Consider the following 15915-nt stretch of genomic DNA (forward strand, 5'->3'; position numbering starts at 1 on the left):
GAAATCATGGATGCCAGCCCAGACTACTACATCCAGCAAAGCTTTCAGTCACCACAGATAGAGAAGACAACATATTCCAAGACAAAACCAGATTTAAATGATACCTATCCACAAATCCAGACCTACAGAGAGTACTAGAAAAAACAACTCCAATCCAAGGAAGTTAGGTACACCCAGAAAATCACAGGCAATAGATAATCCCACACAAAAAATTCTGAATAAAGAGAGACACACACATATAATACCACTGCCAACAACAATAAAACAAAAATAACAAGAAATGGTAATCACTAGTCATTATTATCCCTTAATATCAATGGACTCAATTCACCTATAAAGAGACAGGATAACATATTGAAAACAGAATCCATTCTGCTGTTGCATATAAGACATACACCTCAATTACAAAAACAGACATTACCTCAGAGTAAAGGGTTGGGAAAAGATTTTGGTTGCATGGTCCTAACAAATAAGCTGGTGTAGCTGTCCTAATATCTAACAAAATAGACTTCAAACCAAAATTAGTCAAGAGAGATGAAGAAGATCATTTCATATTCATCGCGATGAAGCCTCAATCCTGAATATATATGCCCCAAATACAATGGCACCCACATTTGCAAAAGAAACATTACAAAAGCTTAAATCACACACCACGCCCCACACACTAATAGTGGGAGACTTAAATACCTCACTGCCACCACTGGACAGGTCTGTTAGACAAAAAAAAAAAAAAAAAAAAAAAAAAAAAAAAAAAAAAAAAAAAAAAAAACAAACCACAGCAAATGGTATAACTCAAATGTGTATAGCAGATATCTATAGAACATTCCACCGAAACGCAAAAGAATATACCTTCTTCTTGGCACTCCATGGAACCTTCTCTAAAATTTACCACATACTCGGTAACAAAGCAAACCTAAACAGACACAAAAAAAAATTTGAAATAACTTCCTATATCTTATCAGATCACCATGGCTTAAAGTTAGAATTAGAAAACCCATAAACATATGGAAACTGAACAATGCTCAACTGACTCACCACTGGGTCAAGGAAGAAATAAAGAAATTAAAGACCTCCTAAAATTCAATGAAAATGATGGCACAACATACTCAAACTTGCGGGACACAATGAAAGTAGTGATAAGAGGAAAGTTCATAGCACTAAATGCCTACACAAAGAAACTAGAGAAATCCTATACTATAATTAATGGAACAACTGAAATCTGTAGAACAAAAAGAAGTAAACTCACGCAGGAGGAATAGATGGCTAGAAATAAATAGATGGATGAAATCAATGAAATAGAAACAATACAAAGAATCAATAAGACACAGGGTTGGTTGATAAAATCAACATGATTTTATAAAAACTTTATCAAAACTAACTGAAAGACAGAGAGAGAGAATATCCAAATTAATAAAATCAGAAATGAAAATGGGGACATAACAACAGACACTCAGGAAATTCAACAGGAAAATCATCAGGTTATACTTTTAAAAAAACTGTACTCCATAAAATTGGAAAATTTAAAGGAAATGGACAAGTTTCATGATAAATATCACTTACTAAAATTAAATCAAAACCACATAAACAAATTAAATAGAACTATAACTTCTATGGAAATAGAAACAGTCATCAAATGTCTCCCAAACAAAAAAAGTCCCAGGCCAGATGGTTTCAGTGCAGAATTCTTCCAGAACTTCAAAGAAGAGCTAATACTAATACTTCTCATACAGTTCCACACAATAGAAACAAAAGAAACACTTTCAAACTCCTTTTTTACGAGGCTACAATTACCCTGATAGCCAAACCACAAAAGGACACAACTAAGATAGAAAATTACAGACCAATCTCAGTCATGAACAGTGAAGCAAAAACTCTCAATAAAATACTGGCAAACCGAATTCAAGAACACCTCAAAAAAAATCACCCACAATGACTTCATCCTAGAGATGCAGGGATGGTTCAACATATGACAGTCTGTCAATGTAACCCACCATATAAGCAAACAAAGAAAAAAACCACATGATAATCTCATTAGATGCTGAAAAAGCCTTCAACAAAATTCAATGCCCTTCATGATTAAAAAGAAAAGGGCTTGGAGAGCAGAAATATAAGGAACATACTTAAACATAATAAAGACAGTATACAGCAAGCCAACAGCTAATATCAAACTAAATGGAGAGAAACTCAGTGATCCCACTGAAATCAGGAACAAGACAGTTTTCCACTCTCTCCATATCTATTCAATATAGTACTCGAAGTTCTAGCTAGAGCAATAAGACAACAAAAGAAAATTAAGGGGATACAAATTGGAAAAGAAGTCAAACTTTCACTATTTGCTGTTGATATAGTATCTATAAGTTGATCCCAAAAATTCTACAAGGGACTCCTACAACTGATAAAAACCTTCAGTAATTTAGCAGGATGCAAAATTAACTCAAAAAATCAGCAGACTTCCTATATAAAGATGATAAAAGGGCTGAGAAAGAAATCACAGAAATCACCCTTCACAATAGCCACAAATAACACAAATTATGTTGGGGGTAACTCTAACCAAACAAGTGAAAGAACTATATGACAATCTTTGAAGAAAGAAATTGAGGAAGACATCAGAAAATGGAAATATCTCCCATGTTCTTGGATAGGTAGGATTAACATAGTAGAAATGGCAATCTTATCAAAAACAATCTGCAGATTCAACACAATACCCATCAAAACCCCAACAAAATTCTTCTAAGATTTCAAAAGGACAATACCCAATCCCATATGGAAAAACAAGAAACCCAGGATAGCCAAAAGAGTCCTGTATAATAAAGGAACTTCTGGAGGCAGCACCATGCCTGACTTCAAGCTTTACTCTACAATTATAGTAATGAAAACAGCTTGATATCAGCACAAAAAACAGACAGGTGAACAAATGGAATCAAATCGGAGACCCTAATATCAATCCACACATCTATGAACACCTGAATTTTAACAAAGAGGCTGAAATTATACAGTGGAAAAAAAGAAAGCATCTTCAACAAATGGTGCTGGTATAACTGGATATCGACTTGTAGAAAAATGCAAATAATTCCATATCTATCCCCATGCATAAAACTCAAGCCCAAATGGATCAAAGACCTTAACATAAAATCAACCACTATGAACCTCGTAGGAGAAAAAGTGGAAAGTAGCTTTGAACACATTGGCACAGAAGACCACCTCCTAAATATAACTCCAATAGTACAGATACTGAGAGCAAAAACTAATAAACGGGACCTCCTGAAACCGAGAAGTTACTGTACAGCAAAGGATACAGTCAACAAGACAAAACACAGCCTACTGAATGGGAAAAGATACCCACCAACCCCACATCTGACAGAGGGCTGATCTCCAAATTATACAAAGAACTCAAGAAATTAGACATCAAAAGACCAAATAATCCAATTTAAAAAATGAGGTGGAGAACTCTCAACAAAGGAATATCAAATGACTGAAAGACACTTAAGGAAATACTCAACATCCTTAGTCATCAGGGAAATACAAATCAAAACAACTCTGAGATACCAGATACCAGTCAGAGTGAACAAGATCAAAAGCTCTGATGACAGCCTATGTTGGTGTAGTGGGAGCTGCGGGCCGCTTCCCACCGCCCTGCTCTCGGCCACCTGGCTAGCTTATGCCCCCAAATAACAACAAACAAACTGTATTCATTTAAACACTGCCTGGCCCATTAGTTCCAGCCTCTTATTGTCTAATTCTCACATCTTGATTAACCCATTTCTAATAATCTGTGTAGCACCACGAAGTGGTGGCTTACCGGGAAAGATTCAGCATGTCTGACCTGGTGGCTGGCTTCATGGCGACTGTCCCAGAGAGGAGAGGCATGGTGATTGCCTATCTTCCCTTCTTCCCAGCATTCTGTTCTGTCTACGCCACCTATCTAAATCCTGCCCTATCAAAAAGCCACAGCAGTTTCTTTATTAACCAATCAGAGTCCTCCATCATGTTGGAGAGGATGCAGAGTAAGGGGAGCACTCCTTCATTGCTGGTGGGAGTACAGTCTTGTATAGCCACTTTGGATATCAGTATGGTGATTTCTCAGAAAATTGAGAATCATTCTACCTCAAGACCCAACAATACAGCTCTTGGGCATATACCCAAAGGATGTTCATACCACATGAACATTTGATTAACTATGTTCATAGTAGCATTATTCATAATAGCTAGAACTTGGAAACAACCTAGATGCCCCTCAACCAAAGAAGGAAAATGTGGTACATCTATACAGTGGAATACATAGCAGTAAAAAATAATGACATCTTGAAATTTTCAGGCAAATGACAGGACTGGAAAAAGCCATCCTGAGGTAATCCAGACCCAAAAAAATAAATATAATATGTACTCACTCATAGGTAGATAATTGGCATAAAGTAAAGGACAACCATCCTACAGGCCACCCAGAGAACCAAAGTAACAAAGAGGACCCTAAGAGAGATACATTGATCTGCCTAGGAAGGAGAAAAACACAAGATCTCCTGAGTAAATTGGGAGTGTGGAGGGCAGAGTGGTCGTGGTGGAAAATGTATAGCACATTCATATCCAAACAATTAAAATGAGGATAAAAAAAGTGAGCTGAACACCAGCATTCACCTGTTTTCTGACTGCAGACAGCATATGATCATCTATTTCACATTCCTGCTGCTAGACCTTCCCAGCCTTGATGGATTGATTGCTCATCTTTTACACCAGGAGCCAGAATAAACCCTCCTCCCTAAGTTGATCTCTGGTTGGATATTTTGTTGCAAGAACAAGTAATTAATACAGGAATGAAGCTCAGTGGTAGAACCTTTGTATGACAACTCAGTTCAGTCCTCAGCACCAAACACACACACACACACGAGAGAGAGAGAGAGAGAGAGAGAGAGCCTGTTAAATAGCTTTCTGTATTAGTCTTTTTGTGACTTCCTGTATCAGTTTCAATGGTACACACAGGAATTTGTAAAGCTTTAATTAGATTTAAATAATACACTAAGGTTTATGCTTTTAGTCAAGTACTGCAGTTAGGCAGGATGTAAAGTCGTGTTACTAAAAATCTCCAAACAAGTATTATTCCTGCATTATGTTTCCTAGTATGTGTGATATGCTGGTCTGAGTGGTTTACATAAAAACACATTCATTTACTAAATTCTCAAAGTCACCACATACTTTTTTTCCAAACAGGAAACAAAAGTAAAATAAAATAATGTGCCCAAGGTGAGTGTCACAGGCTTTCTATGGCTGTGATAAAACATATAAAATATCATGAGCAAAAGTCACTTAAAGAGGAAATAATTTATTTCAATTTACAGTTCCACATCACACAGTACATTACTGAGGGTAGCAAGAGCAACAGGACAGGAAGTAGAGAGAGGAACTGGAGCAGAGGCAAAGGCCACAGGAGTGGTATTTACTGATTTGCTCAGCATGTTTTCTTATAGCACTCAGGGCTACTAGCCCAGTGGTGGCACTACCCACAGAGAACTGAATTGTCCATCAAACACCTATCAGTCAAGAAAGTGCACCACAGGCTTACCCACAGACAAACCAGGTAAGGGCATTTTCTGAATTGGGGTTCCTTCTACTAAAAAGGACTCTATCTTGTGTCAAGTTCACACAGAACTAGCCGACAGAATTGGCTGTTTTACAAGAGAACAGAGCCACTAATGTTAAATCTTTTGTTTTGCTCTGACAGTTTATACTGTTCAACTGAAGTTGAGAAATCAGCAGTGATTAAGAAGAGACTGATATCACTGAAGTGAAATCTGGAAATCTTTCCTCTGTGTTCCGGAGCCATCCAGGAATGTATCATGTGCTGTTAGCTGATGTTGATAGTGTAAGGGTCACTCACTGGTACTGGTTTTAAAGGCATGAAATGTTCATGGAGAGCCGCTGAGTCTTGGTACCGTGTGGTAGGGCTACAAACCCTAAGGAAAGTCCATTGGCCAAGATACAGACTTAGTTGCTATAGAGACCCAGGTAGAGGGCTCATGGAGAGAAATGGAGGCCTGGCACTATGTGACAGAGTTGAAGTCCTTGAAGACAGGCCATGAAAGGCTACCAGCAAAGTTACAGGCCATTTGTAGAGACCCCAGTATTTTGGAGATGTCAGTACCATGGGATGACCACCAAGAACTTGCTGTAGAGTGGAGTCAGCTTGAACCCATGAGACAAGCTGTGTGTGCTGTAGATTAGGCAATACACTTCATCAAGATAATCCCTCACTTTCCCTATATGAAGCCTATATGTGACATTGAAAAATGAGACAGAATATCACAAGAATGGTACAATGCAAAACTCTCTACTAGGTTATATTCACACACATGGCACAATATAATTTTTCCCCTCGGCAGAGTATTAACTGGAACTTTTGAGGGCAATTTGTAGACACACTTAACTGATTCTACAACAAAGTAATAAAATTCAAAGCAGCAAGTACCTCGGTCCTGTTAACGTTCCTAAAAATTATGCCTTAGCATCGCTGTGTTTTCTGCTTGAACCATACCATCACTAGTATAAAGTCTTAATTCTAAATAAATTTCTCTCAAAAAAATCCTAATGAAACAAAATATGTCATGTGTAAGTTTGAAGAGTTTTATGTTTTAAACGTGCTTGCTGGGTCAGTAAACTGGCTCAGCAGGTTAAGGACACTTGCTGCCAAGCCTGATGACCTGAAGTGATCTCCAGTCTCACATAAAAAAGAAGACCAACTCCTGCAAGTTGTTCTCGGACCTCCACATGAAAACACACACAAAATATAAAAAGTATTTTTTAATGTTTCTTTTGAAAAAAAGACTATTGAAGCTGGGGAAGCGACTGAGTGGGTAGGAGTACTGATGTGCAAACGTGACAACCTGAGTTGGTTCCATAGCATTCACATTTAAAAAAAAATCAATGCTCCTTAATATTGTGTTAAAGAAAATGCATCTACCCCAAAGGCTCCGTTCTGCCAAATGTGTGGAGGAATCGTTTGTATGTACATGTTTGTTTTTCCCCGTGTAATATACATCCCACAATACAGGTTTCAGAACTGACATTAAGGGAGTCAGGAACTGGCTCAGAGGCTAGAGGGCCTGCAGACTGAGCATACGGTCCCAAGTGTGGTCCTCAGCACCCATGTGAAAAGCCATGTTGGTATGCTCCTGCTGTGCAAGCATACAGTCAAGTGTGGGTCCCCAGCACCAGTGAAAAGTCATGTTGGTACGCTCCTGCTGTGTGAGCATACAGTCCCATGTGTGGGTTCAGCACCCGTGTGAAAAGCCATGTTGGTAGCTCCTGAAATCCCAGGGCTCAGAGGCAGAGTCAGGAAGATACTCCTGACCAAACAGTGAGCTCCAGACTCAGTGAGACCTTGTTAACAAACGTAAGATAGAGGGAAGAAAGTGGAAGACACCCATACATATACTACACATGTGTATACCACAAAAAAGGCTTTCTATTAAAATTTTTGAAAAAGATTATCTTGGTAAGAGAAACTTAATGGGCCAAGAAAAGCTTTTATAACTATGTTTACCCTTCTTTGTGAGTCAAACAGCAGGCAAATTTATAACTACTGCAAAGGAAGTAATACAGCAACTTAGATCTAAGTGAGATTCCAGAACCAAATGTCCATAGTCCAAAATAAATAAGAGACTCACTGCCAGGCACATCAGAACCCTCCAAGGATTGGCTACCAATGAAAACTGCTGCAAAGTCAGTGATTGAGCAAAGTTTTATGTTTTGTTGGTTTTTTAATCATAAAATAATGGCTTTAATGGTGTATTTTAAATAATTTTAAACATCACTAAGATTACACAAATGTGGGAGCACATTGTACTTTACAAAAAATAAAGCTAAGCATTTAAATATACAAAACAACTTTGGGTATAGATTTCTTGTTAAGTTACTTTTTTAACATATACATAATTTATGGCATTTTACATAACTTGCTAAAACAAAAACTGTGGCCAATTAAACTCTTATAACAATATAGAATATGGCCATAACAGATACTGTGGGAAGAACAGAATGGATAGTGATATTCTAGAGGTGTTTCCCCTGAATTTTTCCCCTAGTATTTTCCTTTAACTATCTTCTGGGAGGGTATGGCATTCTTTTGGTATGTGATTTCAATTCCACTATTATTCTTTTGTCAGCTATAATTTACATAGGTAGATTTAAAAAATAGAGGGGAGGTGTTTTGAATATCGGATTCCTCCGTGCAGAGTGGTACATAATGTGTTGCTCACAGAGCCACAACCCCAAGGGTGAGACACTGAAAGCACCTCTTAGACAACCAAAGAGTGTCCTAGAATGTTCTTGCCAGCAGTTAGAGGTTTTGAAAAGCACTAGATACTTAAAACATAATGTAACTGGAAGATTCTTTACAAAAGAAAGAAAGAACTCCATCTTGGGAAATAAGATAATACAAAAAAAAGAAGCATCTTTTGAAATACTGTAACTAAACGTTTGCCAGGTTTTCTTCTTTGACTGACCTATGATTTTTCTTTCTTCTTCTTCTTTTCTTTCTTTCTTTTTTTTTTTTTTTTTTCATCACCAAAACAAGAACCAGCTTTGTCATTCCAAGTGCAGTCACTCTCCTTGGGCACATGGTATACCTATCTGTTTCATATTGCCATTTTCATTTTTCCCTTGTCAATTTGAATGCAAGGCCTCATATTCTTTCCAGTATTTTCTAGTTTTTCCATTTTTCAGTGAGGTATATCAGTAGCAACTCAGCTTTGAAACTTAGCTGACAAGGATGCCTCACTAGGTATCATAAACAGTGCAGTGTGGGGAGCCAGAGAGACAGCAACCTCAGGCACAAATGGTCCCATCAGCTGTGTTTGTAATTCTAGCTCAGCTAATCCAAGTCGAGAGTGACCCTATGCTGTGGCTTGCCACATGTCGACTTCAGAAAGTACCTATAACAGTTAGCTACCTAACTTCTAATTGCAGACATGAAATCTAATACTAGGAGACTGGTTCGGTATAGGATATATTCTGACGCTTCTTTTCTCCTACATCTAGATGCAGTCTGTATCAGAGACGGGTACCTTATTGCTATGGTGTAGAAAAACAAAACAAAGAGAAAACGGAGATGGTAAGAGGGAGCCCCTAGCTGCTGTAATTGAATGCAGGTGGATAGGTGATACTTCTATATAAGTATACTTTATATACTTCTATATATAAAGTATACTCTAAAGTACTGACTTTCAGAAAGCATCTGAATTGTCATCTGCAAAAACCCACAGGACATACAGACAAAATGTAGCTTAAAAAAAGAAAAAAGAAAGAGCGAGCTTGTCAGTGTAAACTGTGGTCTTCCATACTGGTGACTATTTTCCAGAGTAGATTTCAGGACAGTGCAACAGTGCTCTCTATATCTTCTTTGGCAGTAAACAGTGAGCATCTGGATGGATGGACAGAAGGATGGAAGGATGGATGGAGTGATCACTTCAGAAGGGCAAGGTATAGGGCTCGAGAATACTTCATATCTCTTTCCTGTTCCATACAGAATATCAAGTCCCTGAGGCAGATTCTTGTGATTCTTGGTCGAAGCAATGGTTTGGTGGCTGTTAGGCTGGCCGTCCCAGAAGCAGAAGGGTTATCTTTGAAGCCCTAAACAGGTATAAGGGAAAGGGGAGGGGGGGAAAGATAGAATTAGTTTTAAAAAAGGATTCTCATAAAGGAAAACCTATTTCTTGTGGCACATAGGAGCCCACTGTCCATTGGGAAGGTATTACCCACTGAGGTCATGACATCATTTACTTCTCTCTCCTGGCCTGGCAGGAAACGGTTTGATTTCTCTGAATGAAATGATTTCTTCTCTTCTAGGTGCTCCTTTGCTCTACTCTCCTGCCCATCCCACTTAAAAGATTTTACAAAAAACTTCAAAGTAATGGATAAATTTATTTTGATCCTAGGGCTGATGAAGAATTACATAGACATAAAAATCAATTGCCTCAAAGGACAGCAGGTTTTTGTGCATCAACAGTAAAACTAAACATAACAAAAGCCCATTATGGTTCAAATTTCATCATGTCACAGTACCAAAAAAATCTTAATAGCTCCCCAGTAGTCAAGAGCTTCACTTGACAATTTGTTTCCTTTCTTTCCCACAACATTGCAGCAAAGTGTGTGAGGGCTGTTTCTATTGCTCAGATAAGACAGGAAAATGACCTTAGCCTTAGTCATATGTCCTGAGTCTCACAGCAAAGGAATAATAGAACTCAGTTTTTAATCTGATATGAAGTTAGTCGCTATGTTATGCTGTATTATTGATGGTGCCAGGTAAGCACTCACCATTCTGGTTGCCTCCAAGCATACATCCCACTCTTTAAAAAGAACCTTAGCTACATCTTTCTCTGCAAGAGGATGCTTCCATACCATCACTAACCTGCTAGACCAGACGCTCTCTAAGCACAATGACTATTATTTATAGCCCCTCCAGAACTTGTCAAATCGTGAACAAACAGCATGAGTATCCATAGTATTTTCTTTTGGAAAAGGGTCTCACTATTTAGCTCTGGTTGGCCTGGAACTCACTGTGTGGTTAGGCCAGCCTCAAACTCAGAGATCTACTTGCCTCTTGCTCTGAAGTATTGGCATTAAAAGCAAGGTACTACTACCATACCCAGTGTAATATTTTCTTAACTGAATTTACTGACTATGAACACAACAACCAATATAAGTTTCAAGTTCATCCAAGAATAAACTGAAACCCAGTACTCCTGCATTAAGATCACTTCCTGAACAATGACATCTATGTACTATTATGTTAAATTATTTATTTATTATTATTATTTTGTGAATTATGATGTGGGACTGGGGGGAGGCACACACATGCTATGGTGTGGATGTGGAGGCCAGAGAACAACTCTGTGGAATTGGTTATCTCCTATATATATGGGTTCTAGGAATCAAACTAAGGTTGTCAAGCATTTGTGGCAAGTACTCTATCCACTGAGCCATCTCAATGTCACCAATAAGTAAATAATTAATAAATGAAGACAATCAACAGTCTTACCCAGCTATAACATTTATGAACCACATAGGCAACCAGAATGGCATGATTACCCTTTGGGTGCAGTAACCAACATATCTTTAATTAGACTTAAGACCCACTCAACAAGAGGCATACCATGCCTGGTACTGGAAAGCTACCTAACTATTCAGTACTAGTGAAATCCTGGTTACTGGAGGAGAATCTACAATCATAATTTTACTAAACTAACATATTTCCTAACCATAATCCATTAAGTATTTGTCCTTATACCAAGAGATAAGAGTAGTCTTTAACCCTCACCAAGGAAACCTCTCTTTGTAACAGCCAGAGACCATTATAGAAAACTATAACCAATAAAAATGCAGAGCTGCAAAGTCCTGTTCTGACATAATCCACACAATACAACTACAGCTCCACCCAAGGCTCAGAGATCATTTCAGAAGAGGGATTAAGTTTGCTGTAAGTTTGAGTCTTCTATTAATATCAGAAGCTACACATATAAAGTCTCACCAACATGACCACACAAATGTGAAGGAGAAAGACACCAATGAACATGCCAAACTGAATAGGGAAAAGCCAATGAGGCCTCAACCCAATATAAACTATAATCAACTGAGGAAAAGGCACAGCAATTAGTTGTCCAGTGCCAACCTGAAAAATTTCATTTCAAGTCAGCCTTGAAAAGATATATACAAGTAATACATGAATTCAACAGACTATATTTAGGAAGACATATAATGTATATACACAATATAACATACGTTTTATATGACGTATACAAATACACACATACATATGCACAAGTGACAACAATTAGTGAAAAAAAGAGGCCATTAATATATCAGCAGGCTTGAAGGGAGGAAAGATAAGGAATATAATTAAATTATAATCTCAAAAATTAAAAAGGAAGCCAGGCAGTGGTGCCTTTAATTCTACCACTCAAAGCAGAAACAGATGATGGATCTGAGTTTGAGGCCAGCCTGTTCTACAGAGCAAGTTCCATGATAGCCAGAGAAACCCTGCCTCAATAAACCAAAATAAATAGATGAATAAGTAAAATAAAAATAAATTTAAAAGGAATTTAAATTATTATTATTGTGCATGTGTGTATGTTATATATGAGTGCTGGTGGACATATACCACATGAAGTGTACAGATGTCAAAGGACAACTTTGAGAAGGTTCTCTCCTTCTACCATGGATTCCAGGGATCAAACTACATTTATTGAACTTGCATAGTAGCACTTTTACCCACTGAATAATCTTGTTTGACCCAAACAAGAATTACTTTAAAAGATAATTGTATAAAAGTGAAACTCTTGATGTCATTTTATGTGTGCTGGGGAGGGTATTTTAGTCAGAATTCCAGGTTACGGTCCATCATAGCAAAGAAGCCACAGTAGCAGGGCCTTTAGAAAAATGGGCATATTATATCCACAGATAGAAGAGAGTCACAGATATGTCCATGCTTTCACTCAGCTTACACTAAGCATTATACTCGTGCAAAGCTCAGGATCCCTATAGTAGGGAATGACGATGCCCACATTGAGATCTAATCTTCAATAACATAATCAAAATAATCTTGCACAGACAGGTCAAGTTAATCTAGACAATTATTCATTGAGACTCTCCAGATCATATAAATCTTTTGCCTTTCATTTTATTTTAGAACTATATTTTGTTTTTGAAAAGTATCTTCAGGGCTGGCGGGATGGCTCAGTGGTAAAGGCACATTCAGCATAAGCCTGGAGACCTGTTTGATCCCTGAAACCCATGTAAAGGCAGAAGAAGAAAACTGACTCCAGAAAGTTTTCTTGTGAAAACCAACACACATGCATCATAAATGCATGCATACACATTAATAAATTAATTTTGTAAAATCTCAAAGTAAAAAGAAAAGCATTTCGATTCATCCTCTCAAGACTTACACAAAGGTACTTAGGTAACATGGGAATCAAATCTTCCCATTCTGTTTTAATAATACTGAATATTAATTATTCCCATCACAATTTTGGTTTGACAGTGCAGGGCATGGTGTGTAAAGTCAATAAAATACCACAATCAAATCAGCCAATGTAATTTAATGAACATTCATAGCATGACTTTGGGGAGGCTTTATCTAGCCAAACAAATTTTCTTCTAACACATTCAATTTTTGAGGGCTATCTTAACCATCTTAACCACATCTTTTCTTCCATTACATTAATCTTGTTCATAGGACAGTCCATAAAGAAAAGGATTGTTCTCTACACCACCTACAGTTCAGAGCTCTGACAGGTGTAGAACATGATCTGTCCATTCCAAGTACTGAGCTACAATCAAATAAGCATGGGAATCCGGAGCGAATCCTCTGGTGTCTTTCTTCTCTGCAAGTCTTGCTACTCAGGTGTGCAATAGATGACATCTTACTACTGCCAATTATTACTGACAGCCAAAGAAACCCACCCAAACCCTCAAACCAGAGCCAGTGAAAAAAAGAAAATGACTGTCCAACCTTGCCCAGAAAAGATAGAATGGTCCTTCTAAAACCCTGCTTCATAGAAAAGTATGTCAGTTATTCTAGGTGTGTAGGTCAAAGGTGGACACCCCAAACGTTGCAGAGGAACTATGGGTGACTGTCCAGGCAGTCAGCTGTTTCTGTCATTTCTTATATTTTTTGGAAGTTGCTTGTTTGCACTTTCTGATTACTTAGTTAATATTATTTCCTTCTAGGGTCTCTGAGGTACCTGAAGATTAGACAGTTATAGTTATCATTTTCCTTGTTTACATGACTCAGAAAAGAAATTCACTATAGCAATATAAAGTACACAAGGTTGAGAAATATCAAAATGTAGTTTTGCATGGTAATACAAGTTGTGGTAGAAAATAAATTAGGTACAAATCTTTAGATTTACCAAGATCAGATAGATAATAGAGTATTTTCTCTGAATTTGTCAAATACAAATGGAGGAGAGACATTGTTGATGTACTTATTGCCTGGATATAGTGTATATAGTTATTTTACTTAATGTATATAGCTTTTATTAGTTATAGCCTTTTTATGTTAGACAAAAGGAAAATATAGTGATATTTTTATTTATGTTTTAACAAATAAAGCTTTCCTGAAAATCAGAGGGCAAAACTAAGCCACTAGAGGTCAGGCAGTGGTGGCACATACCTTATATACAGGATTTAGGAGACAGAGGCAAATGGATCTCCGTGAGTTCAAGCCCACTCTGCACTACATAAGATCAATGCAGAAACAGATCCAGGTGGTGGTGAAGCACACATTTAATCTCAGTACTAGGGAGTCATTCGCCTTTAATTCTAGCACTAGAGCGGAATATAAGAGGGAAAGAGACAGAGGCCTAGGGCTTAGTATGCAGTTGCCCAGTCTTGGTAGAGGTAAGACTTCTCCAATGGCTTGAATGTTTTGCTTTTCTTCCCTTCAGCTTGAACCCCAATATCTATCTCTGGGTTTTTTTGAGATACAAGTATGTACTCTAAAGAATTAAAGTACTGCTGACTGATTCTTTTTCTTTTTTTTAAATATTTATTCATTTATTATGTATACAATATTCTGTCTGTGTGTATGCCTGAAGGCCAGAAGAGGACGCCAGACCTCTTTACAGATGGTTGTCAGCCACCATGTGGTTGCTGGGAATTGAACTCAGGACCTTTGGAAGAGCAGGCAATGCTCTTAACCACTGAGCCATCTCTCCAGCCCCTGATTCTTTTTCATATATAAAAGTTTAGGTTTGTGATTCCTTTAAGATTCCCTTTCAAGAAGTAATAAAGCAATTGGCCCTTTCTTTATAACTGCAAAATGCAGCTTGCTAGTAAAAGACATGACTGAGAAGAATAGCTTCCTTGCCTACATGGTTAATTTATAACAAGTTGCTAGATTATGTGGGTTCTTAGGGAAATTTGTTTTTCACCTGTAATATGTAAAGTGTTTTATCATGTAGTAAATATGAAAAAGATGTTTTTTACTTGTATTCATTCACTTGAAAAACAGAATGAAACCACATTTTAATTTTTATAGTGCCTGAAAGATTCTGCTAGGATATATAAGCTGTAAGGGAAAAAATATTTAAGAATTAAATAAATTAAGTTAAAAATGGACTAGAAGGAAAATACCAATGAGTGAGTTAGAAGGAAAACATCAAGAATAAAGATAGGTTAGAAAGAATGCATCAACAATGAAGAGTAGAAAATCACTGGGAAAAATAAAGAATAGAGAATGCAAAAGAAGAATAAAGGCTTTCCTTTATTCTATAGAGGTTTCTGGAGCAAACCATCAAGAAAGTATGTGAGTAGTATTTTTTCCCCTAACCCCCTCGGATAGAAAAGTCTAGTATGCAGTGACACTGTGAATTTCCCTTTGAGTCCTGTGCTGCCTGGAGGCTGGTTGCCTAGACAGTGATAATCTTGTTTATAAGAGTTAGATTTATTTAAAATGTTAGTGCATTCTAAAGAAGTACTGATACCAGGCATGGTAGTGCACACCTTTAGTCCCAGTCCTTGAGAGAAGAGGTAGGTGGAACTCCACATTCAAGACCAGCCTGGCATACAGGATAAGTTTTGGGACAGCCAAGGCTACCCCAGGGATACAAAGGAAGGATGGAAGGGAGGGCGGGAGGGAGGGAAGGAGGGTGGAAGGATAGATCTCACCTAGTTCAGGTTATTCCCCAAATGACCTTGCAGCCAAGGATAAACAATGAACTTTTGGCTCTCTTGTCTGTCTCTCTCACGTGTTAGGATTACAGACATGTGACACCATGCCTGGTTTATATAGTGGTGAGGATCAAATCCAAGGCTTCAGCAAGCTGTACAAGGACTTTACTGTTATGTGAATTATTCACTGGTCTTAGTAATAAAAACCTGGAGTCAGATATTAGAGGGTTGAAAGCCAAAGCATCAGAGAAGCAG

General features: G+C 37.7%; 1 protein-coding gene across 4 annotated transcripts in view; it reads right to left on the reverse strand.

The window, feature by feature from the left end:
* The window catches only part of Taf4b (TATA-box binding protein associated factor 4b), a 194950-nt gene that overhangs the window by 62289 nt on the left and 116746 nt on the right, over positions 1–15915 (reverse strand). For 3 of the 4 annotated variants that reach the window (XM_038331301.1, XM_038331299.1, XM_038331302.1), the window contains one exon: positions 7729–9618. The exons of the other annotated variant lie outside the window; for it this stretch is intronic. In XM_038331301.1, coding sequence (XP_038187229.1) covers positions 9451–9618 — 168 coding nt within the window. In that variant the 3' untranslated portion in view covers positions 7729–9450. Of the gene's footprint in view, positions 1–7728; positions 9619–15915 lie in introns of those variants that run through there. 4 annotated transcript variants of the gene reach the window in all.

The sequence above is a fragment of the Arvicola amphibius genome, chromosome 5 (genome assembly GCF_903992535.2).
Source record: "Arvicola amphibius chromosome 5, mArvAmp1.2, whole genome shotgun sequence".
Classification (NCBI taxonomy): domain Eukaryota; kingdom Metazoa; phylum Chordata; class Mammalia; order Rodentia; family Cricetidae; genus Arvicola; species Arvicola amphibius.